We start from the raw sequence: 15,712 nt of genomic DNA, 5'->3' as shown, positions 1-15,712 counted from the left end.
GATAAGTTTGTTTTCAACTTGTGTTCACTGGAGCCCTGACGTACTTTAAAAACATTACAATGTCTGATATTTTACTTCTTGAGCCACCATCAATTTTTCTTTGCTACAATATATGTCAGTACATGTATTACATGTTATATATAAGTATTTAGAAAGGGTTACCAGGTCTTCTTGTCCATGGAGACTTGTACCACCATGTAACGATAAATGTTCAGAACTCTCTTACACATATCCGTGTGCTCATTCAACAGAATCTTATTCTCATTGGCTGGCTCAAGCAAAATTATATTTGCAGCATTCACAATGAAAACCTGCAGAGAGCAAAAATTAGACACCAGATAAGTGGGAGGATCTTCAGTATTTCTGAATCCACGCAAACCAGACAGTAACAGCAAGGTAGCAAATGTATTAACATGACATCTATCCCAACCTGGTACACGGCCTGAGCCCCTGCTCGGACACTCTTGTCCATCACCTCTGCTTCCGTCAGCTTACTAGTGGCATCCTGGTAGTTTTTGGTCCAGCTGGGGGTTCGGATATGTCCAGAAGGATCTGTCATATTCTCCTATGAAAAAAGCAGACATATGAAAGTTCAGCAGAAAAGAAAAATGTGACTTGAAGAGTTTCTAGGCTTAAGATGTTATACTATAGTCCATTCATCCTGAATGCGCTCCCAACACAGAAAAGCTGCTTTCTGTGGGTATTGGTTGCTGATGATTATTTTTGTGATTGTTCCAGTAAATACATTTTAATGTGGTAGTTGAATGAGTGAGATGGGACAGGGGGGTTCATTCATTAAGAATGAGGGCATTCATTGATCTGTTTACAAATAGTGTATACTGAAGGAAATACAGATGCAGCGGTAATTATTTTAACAAATAACGGCGCCGTTTTCATGTGCGCTGCTGTATTCCACGCGGCATGAATGCGGCCAATCGCACCAGGCACACGTGTTTATCGCAGTTGTTTTGTTTGAATTTCATGGATTGTGTGCAATGAAATTAAATGAATGAATTGTAATGTGTACAGTACTGTGCAACTGTGACAATTGCAGGTGTTTAAAAAACAGAACTCTAAAATGCCATTTTCTGCACTCGCGTCTTAACGCGGTACGGTTGGAAGAAATCCCGCGCCATGACATGGGTATTCCGAGGTATACAACGCGTGATTTGTTAAAATAATGGCCGCTGCATCTGTAGTTTTTTCAAATGGCCTACCAATATGTCAGACCAATTTGCAGTATTGTGTTGTCTCCCAGAAATATTTTAAATTTCTCCTATTTTACAGCTTCCAGAAGCCGAATCTAACAGGAACGCAGTCTCCGGTAAGCTTAACTGGCTGGACAAAACTGGGTGCTAGCAAGTCAGCTGCTATTGACAGGCAGTAGGCAGCTATGTTGTGTCCTGCTACAGAGCACTGTATAAATACTGATGAGTTTTCAAAACCTCTGTTAACGCTCTCTTTATTTATGAAGCACAGCCTGATACAAATCGACACTTCTCCAGATCCAACACAGCTACGGTGTACAACACTATTGTCTGTTAGTATTTTGCCCATCTCTAGGCATTAGTTAAGTTTGGTCCTAGAATTGGGGAACATACTGGTATAATAGTATTGTAATAATAAAAAAAAAACAAAGATAAGTCAATATTAAAATTTTCTGATATTTCAGAATTACCATCAGTCGGCCACAGGCGTCATTGACTTTTTGCGGTCACTGCTCCGAAATTTACTTTTCGTTAGCGGTCAGTGAGACACCCAGCATGATTCTTTTTCTACCTCCTTTCTAGCTGCTGCAATGCAAAAGACAGAAGAACAGCAGCTAGAACGAAGCTGGATGGAGAAGTGCGTTCTACATGACACTACACTTAAATGGACAATCCTCCCTAGGACCAAAGCAGCTTATGACTGGCCTACAGCAATGTGGAAGCAAAAACGGCGAGAAAACATGTTGAAAGGATTGAATCCTTATAAGTCCAGAATACACCAATAGCATTGACATGTTCAAGGGGTTACATCTGGTTAATTGATTCATTTTTGTACCCAAATCTGACAGTTCTAAAGAGACGGGAAGGTGTTGCCGTGTTACAGTGATTAACCTGTCAGTCAGTGCTGCAGCCGATTACAGCGCGCATACTGCTTCACTAGGCGCCAGTCAGTGAGGGGGGGGGGTTGCAGCTGCACCGTTGACTGACAGGTGGGTTAGAACAGCGCCGGTCATTGAGGGGTGAGATACCAGAAAGCGAGCAGCAGTGGCTGGGAACGCGAGTAAGGCGGAGATCAGCAGTACTCTGCCCATCCCTGCTTTCCACGTCACATGTCAGTGCTTTGCTGTGCATCAGTGCGCACGTCTCTGTGCTGTGTGTGTGTGGAGGGCGAGAGGAGCCGTTGGAGGAACTTGCTCCGGGTGCAAAAACACTTAGTTACGTCTCTGCCAATAAGCTGTAAGGAATCCGCTCCTGGGTTTGTCTGGAGCTCTTCCGTGCAGAGCTGTAGAATTTCCAGACGAACCTTCCCCAGCTACAAGCAAGTACACTCACTTGTTCTCCTGTGCCTTGCAGCCAATCTCGGTCTCCGCAGGGGCCACGCCTCCGCTCCGCCTCTCAATCCCAGTCATGCTCCTCTCCTATTTAAACCCTGCCCTTTTACTTCCTCATGGCTGGACATAGATTGTGCAATCTGTTTGCAAGTAACTGTGCCTGTCACAGACTCCCATGGCCTGGCTTGGCTTTGTTCAAGTTTCCTGTTCTCCACCCTGAAGCAGCTCAGTTCCAGTTTCCTGTTCTCCACCCTGAAGCAGCTCAGTTCCAGTTTCCTGTTCTCGACGCTGAAGCAGCTCAGTTCCAGTTTCTTGTTCTCTACGCTGAAGCAGCTTCACCCAAAACTTCCTAATGATGACCTCAGCTCGTGACCATCGCTTCTCTGCTGTCTGCCCTGACCCCGGCTTGTCTCCTGATGATTCTAAGTTCTCCGATCCTGACCCGGCTATGTTTGACTATGGACTGCGCAATCCTGAACCAGCTTCGGGGTCGAAGGTCAGTGTTTGCATATCCCCACCTCAGGCCCGGGGCCCGGTCCCGGTTTGTGGCGAGCACGTCTGTTACATAAGCACGGTGAGCCAAGACGCCCTCTTGCAAGGAAGAGACCTGCAGTCTCTTCTTTGGATACACAAGCACATTAAATGCTGGTAGGGAAACTGTTGGTTGCCATTTTTACTGCGAGTGGTATCCTGTTATTATACAACATTTACATAATATATAATAGTTACCCGGGTTCAGCCAGTATTTTCAACAATTTATATGTGATATTTTAGATCAATGGTGAGAGGTTTACATATCGATACTTAGACATATGGAAGAAGAGTGTCCACCACACTCCTCAAGATATCAAAACAGGTTCAAATTTAATCCATCCATAGTAAGAAGATATACAAAAATGGGTGACGTTTCAGACGCACATGGTCATTTATCCAGCTCTTACCTCAGTGGGATCTCCACCATCTATTTATAGGGAAAGGAAAAGGCTAATTGTACACCAAAGCGCACTACTTCTGATTCTACCGTGGTCCAGAACAAATGCAATTATTCGGAAGGGTTTCTCAAACCAGAGACGTCATCTCAGAGCGTCCCTGATAACCCGTAAGCCTCGTCTCAGCACCCATAGGAACGGCTACAAAATACAGAAGCGGTCACATGACATCACTCCGGCAAACAGCAGCAGTCCCAGCTGCGTCCATATAGAGTCGCGCCCGTCAAGCACAGAACCAGCATCCCTGGCAACACTCATGACAACCACTAATTCCTCACACTATCTAACACAGGCGGGAATACACTTTATCCTATACCACAATGTGTCAGATGGTGCTGCTGCTGAGCACATACAGGGTCCTAGCAATAATAAAAACGGTGACAAAACTACAAGAGTACATAGGCTTTAACAAACATATAAAAAGGTCAAGAGAAACAAATACCCCAACATTGGTATATTATAAACACACAGAACGAAATGTTACCAAACGGCGCCAGCAGAAATAAAAATGACAATGAACTATAATAGAAAGTGTATATGTGACCAAACGGTGTCAGTGTTCGATACTACCAGAAAGTCCTTGGTAGAATGCAATATCAGGTAAGTCCAACAAACGATGACTCCAAATGGTGGTCAATTCGAGGGGTACCGCATATGTGAAAAGAGAAAACAGAACAATATACTGTACTGTATTTATACACTGTTTGAATGACAGACAGATATTCAGGAGAAAGTTGATGGTCAAACCCCAGAAGAAAAAACTTGTGCAAGATAGTGAGTAAAACAAAAAGGTACATTTAATAAACAATAACAATTTAAAAACAGCTCCTCTCCTCACCGTGGCAAACGACAATTAGAATCCTACTTACTGGACCCAAGTAGGATATGCGCATAGAAATTCTCATGTGGTAGGAAAATCGCCTCCCGCTATCACCAGCTACACCCGGAGTCCCGGGGTTGCGCCCCCAGACCCGCTGGGGCGTAAGGAACCTCCGGCTCGCTGATGTTCGTGCCGGCTGGCTTCCCTCTGCTCGGTATACAGCTCCTGATCTCCCGGGTGTCCAAAAGCCTCTCTCGCAAGAGGAGATGGTGTTTGCGGCTTGTATCCGGGTACGGCGTCACGGCAGGTCCCAGGTTTGTTAGGAGAGAGTGCACGTTGATGCTACTCTGTTTGGCACACACATGGGAGTAGGGCAAACTCCACCCTTTGATTAGCGCAGCACATCCTCTTTTTTCCACATATTATAAACACATCAATATACGTACACAGGAAAGAACATGAAATATAACCTTTTTAGTCCATAAAGGTAGAGCGACAGGACAGACAAAAGGAACAAGCAAAAAGAAGTACTGTAGTGTAGTAACATCCCCTCCATCATACATTCATATATTACTCACTAGATACAGTACTATGCTTCGGAACATCTTATGTAATAAGCATTGAAGTACTGTACCATTATAGCACCAGCATGAAATCCCTGGCCCGCTCATGAGACCCTCATCCTATATTGGACCATAGCAATGCAATATCTTGATCCTGTATATGCTCAGTGATTTTTGGCATTTTAACTTTGTGTCAGATGAGGTTTTTTTTCTTCTTTTGTACTATTAAATATAATACTTTGATGTTGTGAGTCCTGTTCATGAGGTTTCATTACCTCCTCGTGATTTTTCTGAGGTTGTTTAAAGACTTGGGAGGGGTGTGACTTCCTCTGGCTGCTCCCTTTTTTCTGGCAACAGGGTGTGTTTAACAAGCGTTCGCACATCCAGAGGCCCCTCGTTTTTATAGGCTTTATGATAAGGACGGTACTGGGCTAGGGCTAAAGAAAACACAATGGGCACACAGTCTTGTTTTTAGAACATTTAGATTCATTTAAGGAAGCTAATAAGATTGCATTGTTAACAAAAGGTTGTTTCTTGCCCGACTATGCGGGATTGCACCGGTAAAATGCAGCAGCTTCAAATGGGGTGATGTAGTCAATATAAAAAAATAACAGGAAGCACTCTGTCTTCTGCCCCCCCCCCCCACCAGAGCAGAGCAGCCCCACTCCTTCCCGCCCCCCCTGAACACAGCGGCACCCACCCTATCCCCCTCCGAGCACAGTGACCTCCACTCTTCCTCCTCTTTCCCCCCCCAAGCAGTGGCTCACACTCCTACCCCCAACGCATAGCAGCTCTCACTCCTCCCCCCAACCCCTTTGATATTCATGGATAAGCCGAGTAAATGGTCTTATTTACTTTTTGTTCAAAACCACATTTAATGAAGGTTAAAAAAATAAACAAAATAGGTTTTTTAAAACATTATTAAAAAATGTTTTGTTTTTAATTAATTAAAACAGCCGAGGTCTTTGAAAGTTGTGTGTTTAGTTTTTTTTATGCTTCCTATTGAACATATACTGTACACGTCTCACTAAATATCTCAGTATCCTTAGCATGGAACATTTTTGGTTATCGCTCAATCTCATTTGGTCCAATGTGGGACTTTGTATAGAACTTTTGGTTCTATACAAAGTTTGGGAAAGCAATGTTTGTTCCTTTCACTTCTATACTATAGAATCCAGCAATATCAGATCAATCCTTTTTATCACTCAGACAATGGATAAGGAAAATGCCTTTGTATTTAATGATTTATGTTATCATTTTTAACTATATCTGAAAGCAATAACACTGCTATACTAACCCATGAAAGCACACTAACTCACTCTACTAGCTGTGTTTTATGTATCCCTACAGTTTCTTGATCGTCCAGCACACCATGTATGTTGTAAGCTCTTCGGGGTTCAGCTCCAGAGACCCCTGCTTCAATCATATGTTTAAAAAAATGGGGGGGGGGGGCGAGTACACGTATTAGAAGTGGAACTTTTGTGTTTTGTCAATCTCAAAACTGTTTATATTGAAAAGCAATACAAGTACAAGGTCAATGACAAATTGGACTATGAACGTGTGTGTGTCACACACAATCCTTTTTAAAATATATATATATATAATATTTTTTATGTATGTATGTATGTATGTATATGTATATATACATAAAACAAAAAGAGAACAGCGCGGCTTCCATAGCGTGCTATTGTATTTAATAGTAATAAGGTTCAAAGATCAAGAACACTTACAATGTGTAAATGAATAGACAGCAGTGGTATAAAATCTTGAACATCATCCGCAGGACCCTCCGTTGGTTAATCCACGCGTAGTGTGTAGAGCCGGCTCCTGATGCGGAAGTCAGGAGGGTGTGCGCGCCACACTCTCCTCCTGATGATCAAATCCCGCGAGACTTGGCAACCGGGAACCGAGCCGACAGCAACACACCAGACACTGCTTCACTCGATAAGGGTGAAGACAGCAACCAAAGCGGACAAGTTCGGAGGTATAGCGGGAAAATGTCAAAGTACTAAAATAAAAGTTTAAAGTCCAGTGTGACTCCTATCCCTGCGCGTTTCGTCGCTGCACACGACTTCCTCAGGGGACGACACTTGACTAGAAAAGAACCGCATTTATAGACCAGTGCTAATTAGAAGATTTAAAACACGTGTGACACTTGAATACTTCCACAATTAACTATTCGGGGCTTGAAAAGGAAACCATGAAAAAGAAATTAATAAAACAAAGATATAAGAGAAACACACGTGAAACACAAAACAATCAATGAATAAAATAGAAATCCATATACATAAATACTGATTATAGACTGATAAATAATAATAGTCCATATTAAAAACATGCTGAAAGAGTGTATACATATAAATATAAAAATAGCTATTGTAATATAAATTTTCCAGTTACAAATACAGAATGATATATACAAACTCAGCAACAATTTACAAAATAACACAAAATAAAAAATATGTAGCATAAAATGGCCACTCGTCATAGAAATAGAATATGGGCTTCACAAATATAGCCACATATTTATAAACAAATAACAATAATATATAATATAATAAACAACTATGGAGAGAGAGCATACCCCAATGCAGTCAACCACCTGAAAAATTCTCAATTAAAATATTTAATTAAATGTACACCATTTGGACCTAAGTCCCTATTTTTTTCCTATCAATCTAAGGGCAGTTTTATTGAAACCTTTTATACAATGGTACTTAGGGATTTAGAGCAGCTCTGTGTTCCATCGACCCATAGGAGGAATATTTCACCCATCGAAATGGGAGCCCTCAAAGAACTTCAGACCCAGGACAATATTGTCATCCGTCAGGCTGATAAGGGAGGTGGTATTGTTATCCAAGATAGGGAGCTCTATGTGCAGGAAGCTAGAAGGCTATTGCAGGACGACACGTTCTATACTACCCTTAGCTATGACCCTACTAGTGAATTTCAATCACTGTATCATGGACATTTGTCCGAAGCAAAAGACAGTGCTATTATTACTCCTGAGTTTAGATTCCTGTACATTGAGCACCCTAGGATTCCTATTTTTTACCACCTCCCTAAAATTCACAAAAGCCTTGACTGTCCACCAGGACGACCAATAGTGTCGGGGATCGAGTCGATGACGTCCAGTGTGTCCCAATATGTTGATCACTTTTTACAGCCATATGTTACATCACTTAGATCCTATCTTAGGGACACGCTGCACGTCATCGACTCTGCCAAAGACATCTGTTGGAAATCTACCTATCACTGGGCCACATGCGATGTCTCTTCACTATATACGTGTATAGAGCATCACAGGGGAGTGGAGGCTCTGGATTACTTTTTAAATAGGGATCCTACATTGAATCGAGGCCAAAAAGATTTCATACTCTCCAGCATACTATTAATTTTGCAGCACAATTACTTTCTATTTGAAAACGACTTCTATTTGCAAATCTGTGGAACGGCCATGGGCACGCGATTTGCCCCCAGCTATGCTAACCTATACATGGGGTTGTGGGAGGACCTACATGTGTGGACTAATGCTAGGCTTGGGGCGGGTCTCGTGTTCTATGGCCGTTTCATAGATGATATCATCATCATCTGGGAAGGTGAGGAGGTGGAACTCTCCAACATTCTTCACTCATTTAACATGAACGATATGGGGTTAAAGTTCACGTTTGAGATCCAGCCCAAACAAATGACGTTTTTAGATCTTATACTTTTTATAAAAGATGATGATGGAGGTCGAATATCTACCAAGACTCACTTCAAGGAAGAATCTGTTAATGGTTATCTCCACGCCTCGAGTAACCATCATAAGAAATGGCTGGAGAATATTCCTAAGAGCCAATTCTATAGGATTAAAAGGAACTGCTCATCCCAGCAAGATTTTGAAATTCAGGGACAAGAATTAGTTTCTAAATTTATTGAAAAGGGATATAAGAGGGATGCTGTCGCTGGGGCTCTCAGTGGGGTCAGGAGTGTCGATAGGGATATACTTCTTGCCAACTCCAAATCTAAGGTTTACACCCATCTGATCGATAACCATGACCTTAATAGCAGTGTATCGAACCAAGTAAACTGTCCTAGATTTATTACCAGATTTAATCAATCTGCTTATAAGATCAAAAAGATATTAAATAGTCATTGGAATATTCTTAGGAATGATCCCTTTTTGGGACCTTCTCTACCCACTTGCATCCCGGTTACATACAAGAAGGCTAGGAACATCAAAAATATTCTGGCCCCGAGTCGATTGAGAGCAACTACGGGTGGGAATTCATCTGTTTCTGACCGTCTGTCCGGCAATTTTTCTTGTGGACGTACTAGATGTCTCACATGTAAACATCTTATTGTCGGGGACAAATTCTGCTCTTTCTCTGACCAAAGAGAGCATGAAGTCAAGGGCAGGATCAGCTGTCTTTCCACCTATGTAGTGTATCTCATATCATGTTCTTGTGGTCACCAGTATATAGGGAGAACTATCCGTTCTATGAGCACTAGGTTCCTAGAACATAGACGAAACATCATCAATGGTAACCTTGCTCATAGTCTCTAGACATTTTTCCATCAGCCATAATAAAGATCCTACATCTCTTACCATTAGGGGTATTGAACATGTCTCTGTGTCCCTCATTGGGGGTGATAGATTCAGGAGGTTGTGTCTTAGGGAGACCTTCTGGATCTATACGTTGGATACTCTGGCACCAAAGGGGTTCAATGAACATATAGACACGAGTACATTGGTGTAACATCTCCCTATCCCTCTAGATCATTTGTTGACTGCATCGTGCTGTCTATACAACATCCATTATGATACTATCATGATAGTGTCCTCCTCTTTTTTTGATGATTTGATAGACAAACTATTGTTAAAATATATTATTGGATTGTTGTAATACACCATTTTTAATTATAATATATATTTTCTATATATAAAGATTTTTTAATATACATATTTTTATAAATATTATATATATTTTCCATGATATATGGACTCTTTAATTAAATATTTTAATTGAGAATTTTTCAGGTGGTTGACTGCATTGGGGTATGCTCTCTCTCCATAGTTGTTTATTATATTATATATTATTATAATATGTTATAAATATGTGGCTATATTTGTGAAGCCCATATTCTATTTCTATGACGAGTGGCCATTTTATGCTATACAGTATATTTTTTATTTTATGTTATTTTGTAAATTGTTGCTGAGTTTGTATATATCATTCTGTATTTGTAACTGGAACATTTATATTACAATAGCTACTTTTATATTTATATGTATACACTCTTTGAGCATGTTTTTAATATGCACTATTATTATTTATCAGTCTATAATCAGCATTTATGTATATGGATTTCTATTTTATTCATTGATTGTTTTGTGTTTCACGTGTGTTTCTCTTATATCTTTGTTTTATTAATTTCTTTTTCATGGTTTCCTTTTCAAGCCCCGAATAGTTAATTGTGGAAGTATTCAAGTGTCACACAAGTGTGTGTGTATCTTATTATATATTTGTGAAAGCACTGTATGCCTGTCTGCATCTTCCTGTGTCCCTAGGGGAAATCTCATTGGTCCCTTGGGCCGCCCGCCCCCACACCTCTCATTGGCCTGAGGCGGAGTGACGACACACAGACACACACACACACACACACACACACACACACACACACACTGTTGCTTGGCCTCACTCTCCCCCGTCAGTTGGACCGCAGCTCACCTTCCACACACCCCCCCCTCCTCTCCCGGTGCCCCTCCTCTCCCGGTGCCCCTCACTCTCTCCCCCCTCCCCACCTCACCCAAATCCCCACGCTCCGCAACATCCCCAGCCGCACCATCACCCTCACTGTGCGCCGCTCCCGGAGAGGGGAAGCGCGGCCCTCCTGCTCAGCAGCAAACTCCAGGCTCCTCCCCCCTCGCTCACAACGAGGAACGGAGGGGAAGCGCGGCGCGGCCCGGCCCTCCTGCACTCCCATTCACGTGCGCCGGCTCCCGGACGGAGGGGAAGCGCGGTGCGGGCCTCCTCCTCACGTGCACCGGCTCCCAGACGGAGGGTAAGCGCGGCGCGGGCCTCCTGCCACTCTTGCCCCCCCCGCCAGCTTCCCGAACTCACCTCCTGCCCCAGCCAGATGCCACGGGGTCAAGGTAAGTCACCCACCGTCTCCCACCCACGCACTGTCACCCACACTCACTTAGTCACCCACCTACTCACTTAGTCACCCACCTACTCAGTCACCCACACACCCAGTCACTTTCACCCAGTCACCCACTCACCCAGTCACCCGGGGGAAGCCCAACCCTGTCGTCCGCCCCCCCAAAATTACATCCCGGGCAACGCCGGGTCTCTCAGCTAATATATATATATATACAGTGTTCGACAAACCTATACATTTGCTCGCCCCGGGCGAGTGGATTTAACCCTCGGGCGAGTAAATATTGGCCCAAGCAGCACACGTTTGGTACTAGGTGGCGAGTAGATTTTTTGGTGATTTGTCAACCACTGTGTGTGTGTGTATATATATATATATATGTGTATATATATATATATATATATATATATATATATATATATATATATATATATATATATATATATATATATATATATATATATATATATATATATATATATATATATATATATATATATATATATATATATATATATATATATAATACTGAGTTAAGTTATGGTGAGTAAAAAAAGTGACAAAAATCCTCCACAGGAAAGCAAATATGCAAATACAACTGTATGCTCATCTGCATGTCTTAGGCAGGTCTGCAACCCCGCCTTTCCCCATCATCACCCAGCATACAGCACTTCCACTGCAGCAAGGGATTCTGGGAAATGACATGCAAATGAGCACACAGTGTCACTTTTTGCCTCAAAAACCATTTTTAACATGGTTCCCTATAGGCTTCAGCTTGCTGCATGGTCACAGCTTTGAGCACAGCCAGGGTTAAGGTTTTCTGGGTATGCACCTTAACCCTGGCTGTACTCAAAGCTGTGACCATGCAGCAAGCTTAAGCCTATAAGGAACCATGTTAAAAATGGTTTTTGAGGCAAAAAGTGACACACTGTGCTCATTTGCATGTCATTTCCCAGAATCCCGTGCTGCAGTGGAAGTGCTGTATGCTGGATGATAATGGGGAAAGGCGGGGTTGCAGACCTGCCTAAGACATGCAGATGAGCATACAGTTGTATTTGCATATATATATATATATAAATATATATATATACACGTGTGTGTGCACGCACGCAAGTGTGTGCAAGTGTGTAAGTGTGACTGAACAGTTACCCTGGGCAGTGAGCAAGGCCGGGATGACCATTGCGGAGCAGGCATTCGGCACCCTGAGTGCCGGTACCTCAGGCCTGCTTCCAACTCACACCCAGGTCCGGAGGCCCCGGGGAGCCGGCGACAGGCAGTGGCACTGTGCTTCTGGGCAGCCAGTTTGCACTTGCACGCCCTTTGTCTGTCGTGTCCTCCGGCAGTGATCAGGACCGGGATGAGCATGGCATTGGCCCCGTACTTGTGCAGCTTCGGACTGGCGCTGCACCGCACGTGCCGGCTACAAGAGCAACGAGCGTTAGTGTGTGTGGAGGCCGAGGGCTCATACCTCCGCTATGCTGCCAACTCACACCCCAGGCTGGAGGCCCCAAGGAGCCAATCACAGACAGCGGCACTGTGCACCCTCGGAGGAATTTTCAAATGTGCGCCCATTGGCTAGAGTTTCTGCACATGCGTAGTAGTAGTTCAGGCCGATTCTGCACATGCACAGTAACTTCCGTTATATTTTTCGTTACGATTTTCAGTTTTTTTCCCTGTGAGATTTTTCAGGATGCCAGTGCCACTAAAGAAGTTTCACTTCAAAAAAAATTTGTATTAGATTTTCCTGATATACATCTTATTTACCATCTGTGCTCTAATTATTCACAGTTCATATTATATAGAGAAATGCATAAATACAAAGAAAATAATCAATTCTGTACATCTGAAAGAAGGTTTTTATTTTGCAGTGTTTTCCAAAAAAACATTATCTAGAACGACATACAGTAATCATAAAATCAAATTCATTATAATTCCTAAAGTTTGGAAACAACCATCAGGCTTTAGGTTATATGTTAGTAACACCAATTACCTTTACATGCAAAACCTTATTTCATTACGGTGTTCTTTGTTCCATTATCCTTTACACAGAGAAATACAATCGCCCAGGAAGGTAATGCCCGAAAATGACATATTCTGGGTTTGGATTCCCAATCACCATCCCTGGAGAGTTCTATGGCAGTGAGAAATATGGAGAGAATTGCTGCACTAGTTTCCTCAAAGGCTTGGAAAGCTGAGAGTGTAATTCTGTTCTTGATCTTATATTATACCAATAAAACACTGTCACCACCACTCCCCAAAATCCACGGAGTAAACAGATTTCCACTGTACACTTTAAACCTCTAAACCTTTATTCTTAAACTTGGTAACCCAGCCATATGATATATACCTATTTATTACAGTATTCAAGAAGCAACGTTCTCCAAGACTTGTATAAGGCTAAGGCCCCGCTCCCTCAGTCAGCGCGCCCGCACTGCATGCAGGCAGCGCGCTGACAGGCAATTGACCGCTACCTGCGGTCTTTAGGGTCGGGGAGCGGCGTGGTTTGAGTGCGGGGGGCGTGGTTTGAGCGGGCAGGCTCTCGTGCTGTCGTACCCCAACCGCCCCCACCCCCTCCCCCCACCACGATCTCCCTCTCACTCCCGTAGCCCCTCGCACTCTGAAGCCAGGCACAGAAGGAAGGACACACACAGGCACTCACACACACACACAGGCAAATACACACACAGGCAAATACACACACACAGGCAAATACACACACAGGCAAATACACACACACAGGCAAATACACACACAGGCAAATACACACACACAGGCAAATACACACACACAGGCAAATACACACAGGGGGTGAATCGGAACGGGTGGGTGAATCGGACCCGGGGGGGGGGAAATCGGAAGAGGATCGGAGCTGAAGGGGGAAATCGGAACGGGGAGGATCGAAGCAGAGGGGGGAATCGAATTTGCTGCTGGGATGTCACGTGACGCGACACTCGCCAAAACCACAAGCTCCTTGTAGCTCCGGCTGGCTGACGCGTCGCAGCACGCAATCAGCCACGCCGGAAGGAGCCAGCGGGGGCATCTAGAATGGGGGCAAGCAGCTGGTGGCCCGGGCCGCGCGAATGCCGGCCACAGTGGGACCAAGGCCTAAAGATTTTAAATGGGGTTTTAAAGATATTGGCGGTGATTTATTAAACTGAATTGTGCCGATCAGAACACTTTAGTACGGGAACTCCCCTGGACTTAAATGAACACTCCTGTGTGTGTACATGCTGGTTTGTGCACACAAGGAATAGAAACCTGTATCTCTCTGCTGGTATCTACATGGTTTTTGTAATGTGTAGTTGAGGGGGTGATCTCTAAACATGTTTGCACTAAAGGTATGAGAGTGTTTGGGTAGAGGATCACAGGAAGGAGGAACTATGAAGGGGATTGCTTATAAAGGTAGGTATTAGGGATTGTTTATAAAAGGTAGGTTGATGTCATCAACCTATTTCAATGTAGCACTATTTACCATCATGGTTTGCAAGCTACCACATGGAAGAGTTGGAAGCCAGTGTCTTATTATATACTTACTCACCAGGAATGAAATTCAAAGAGGCGTGGTTTAAAGTAGACAAGGAGTAATTAAGTCGAGCTTAAGATGAATACTTACAAAATTGAGTAAAATGGCAAATCAATATAGCAATGGTCGTCTTAAAAGCTTTTTTGTCCTGTCTTACCTCCTCTCGCTCCGTCCCCTTCCCACATGGCACGTTAGCCTCTTCCTGGCTCTCAACGCATATCTCAACGGCATCCATCAGGGCTGGATCTTCTGACTCTTGCATGAACAGAGGTTTCTCTTTTTGCTTAATCCACTGTTCGTACACCTTTATCACCTTGCGCATGGCAGCCGCCTCACAGACTGGCAGCAGGAAAGCCTGTCGGGAAAAATAACAAGACACCAAGACTTTAAAAATCTGGTCTGAGATTCCTGAGCTCTATTCAACAACTCCCACTTTATAAAGAATAATAGTAAAGTGCCAAGGTATTCCACAGAGCGGTACATTAGGGGAACACACACACACACAATCACACAATCACACAATCACACAATCAGACATAAAGAAGAAGAAATGAACAGACTGATACAATAGTTACTGAGGCCTCTGCCCGTGAGAGCTTACAATCTAAAAGGATGACACACTTGTTTGACGTTTTAAGCAGTCATTAGCGTCATTTGGCCTTAAATGGAACTCCACTAATGGTTTTAATTAAGCAATATTTCTGAGTTGCTCCTTTCAGTTGTATATCCCAGAGACATGCAAGTCATAATCTATAGATTATTACTACACTTTTACAATGGCTGAATGTTCCCCTCAGTGAAGTAATTAGAACGAGTAATCCTCAACTTATTTTACAATTTCAACTAGAATTGGAAGGAAAAAAATACAAATCAGAATTGCTTATAAGCTTAAGGATGGTTTTCTTTTTTTGTGCCCCCCGCCCCCCACTAGTCGAAAACGTTCTTCTTGACGCAAAGTGGAAGGTTTCCTTGAAAGATTGTCGTATTTCTTCCAAATGCCTCCATCATTCTCCTGTTAATTTCGTTCAAAAGGTTCACTTCCATTGTTATTTGCCGGCCAAAGTAGACACACTTCAACTTCTAGTTCTATTCCATTTATTGTTATCTTTGCCAACACAGTTGTAGAACATCATT

General features: G+C 43.1%; 1 protein-coding gene and 1 long non-coding RNA gene across 10 annotated transcripts in view; one reads left to right on the top strand and one right to left on the bottom strand.

Annotated features, from left to right (window-relative positions):
- RALGAPA1 (Ral GTPase activating protein catalytic subunit alpha 1) overlaps nt 1-15,712 on the bottom strand; it is a 234,572-nt gene that overhangs the window by 151,561 nt on the left and 67,299 nt on the right. For all 9 annotated transcript variants that reach the window (XM_075613327.1, XM_075613328.1, XM_075613331.1 and 6 more), the window contains exons 11-13: nt 14,736-14,933; nt 431-565; nt 163-311 (exon numbers count right to left, since the gene is read on the bottom strand). In XM_075613327.1, coding sequence (XP_075469442.1) covers nt 163-311; nt 431-565; nt 14,736-14,933 — 482 coding nt within the window. The remainder of the gene's footprint in view (nt 1-162; nt 312-430; nt 566-14,735; nt 14,934-15,712) is intronic.
- On the top strand, nt 2,670-6,942 carry LOC142502403 (uncharacterized). Its single transcript, XR_012803754.1, has 2 exons — nt 2,670-3,035; nt 6,695-6,942. It is a non-coding gene; the product is annotated as an uncharacterized LOC142502403 (long non-coding RNA).

The sequence above is a fragment of the Ascaphus truei genome, chromosome 9, assembly GCF_040206685.1.
Source record: "Ascaphus truei isolate aAscTru1 chromosome 9, aAscTru1.hap1, whole genome shotgun sequence".
NCBI lineage: Eukaryota > Metazoa > Chordata > Amphibia > Anura > Ascaphidae > Ascaphus > Ascaphus truei.
Note: the sequence above shows the minus strand (reverse complement) of the source record. Positions and strands in the feature narration are given on the sequence as shown.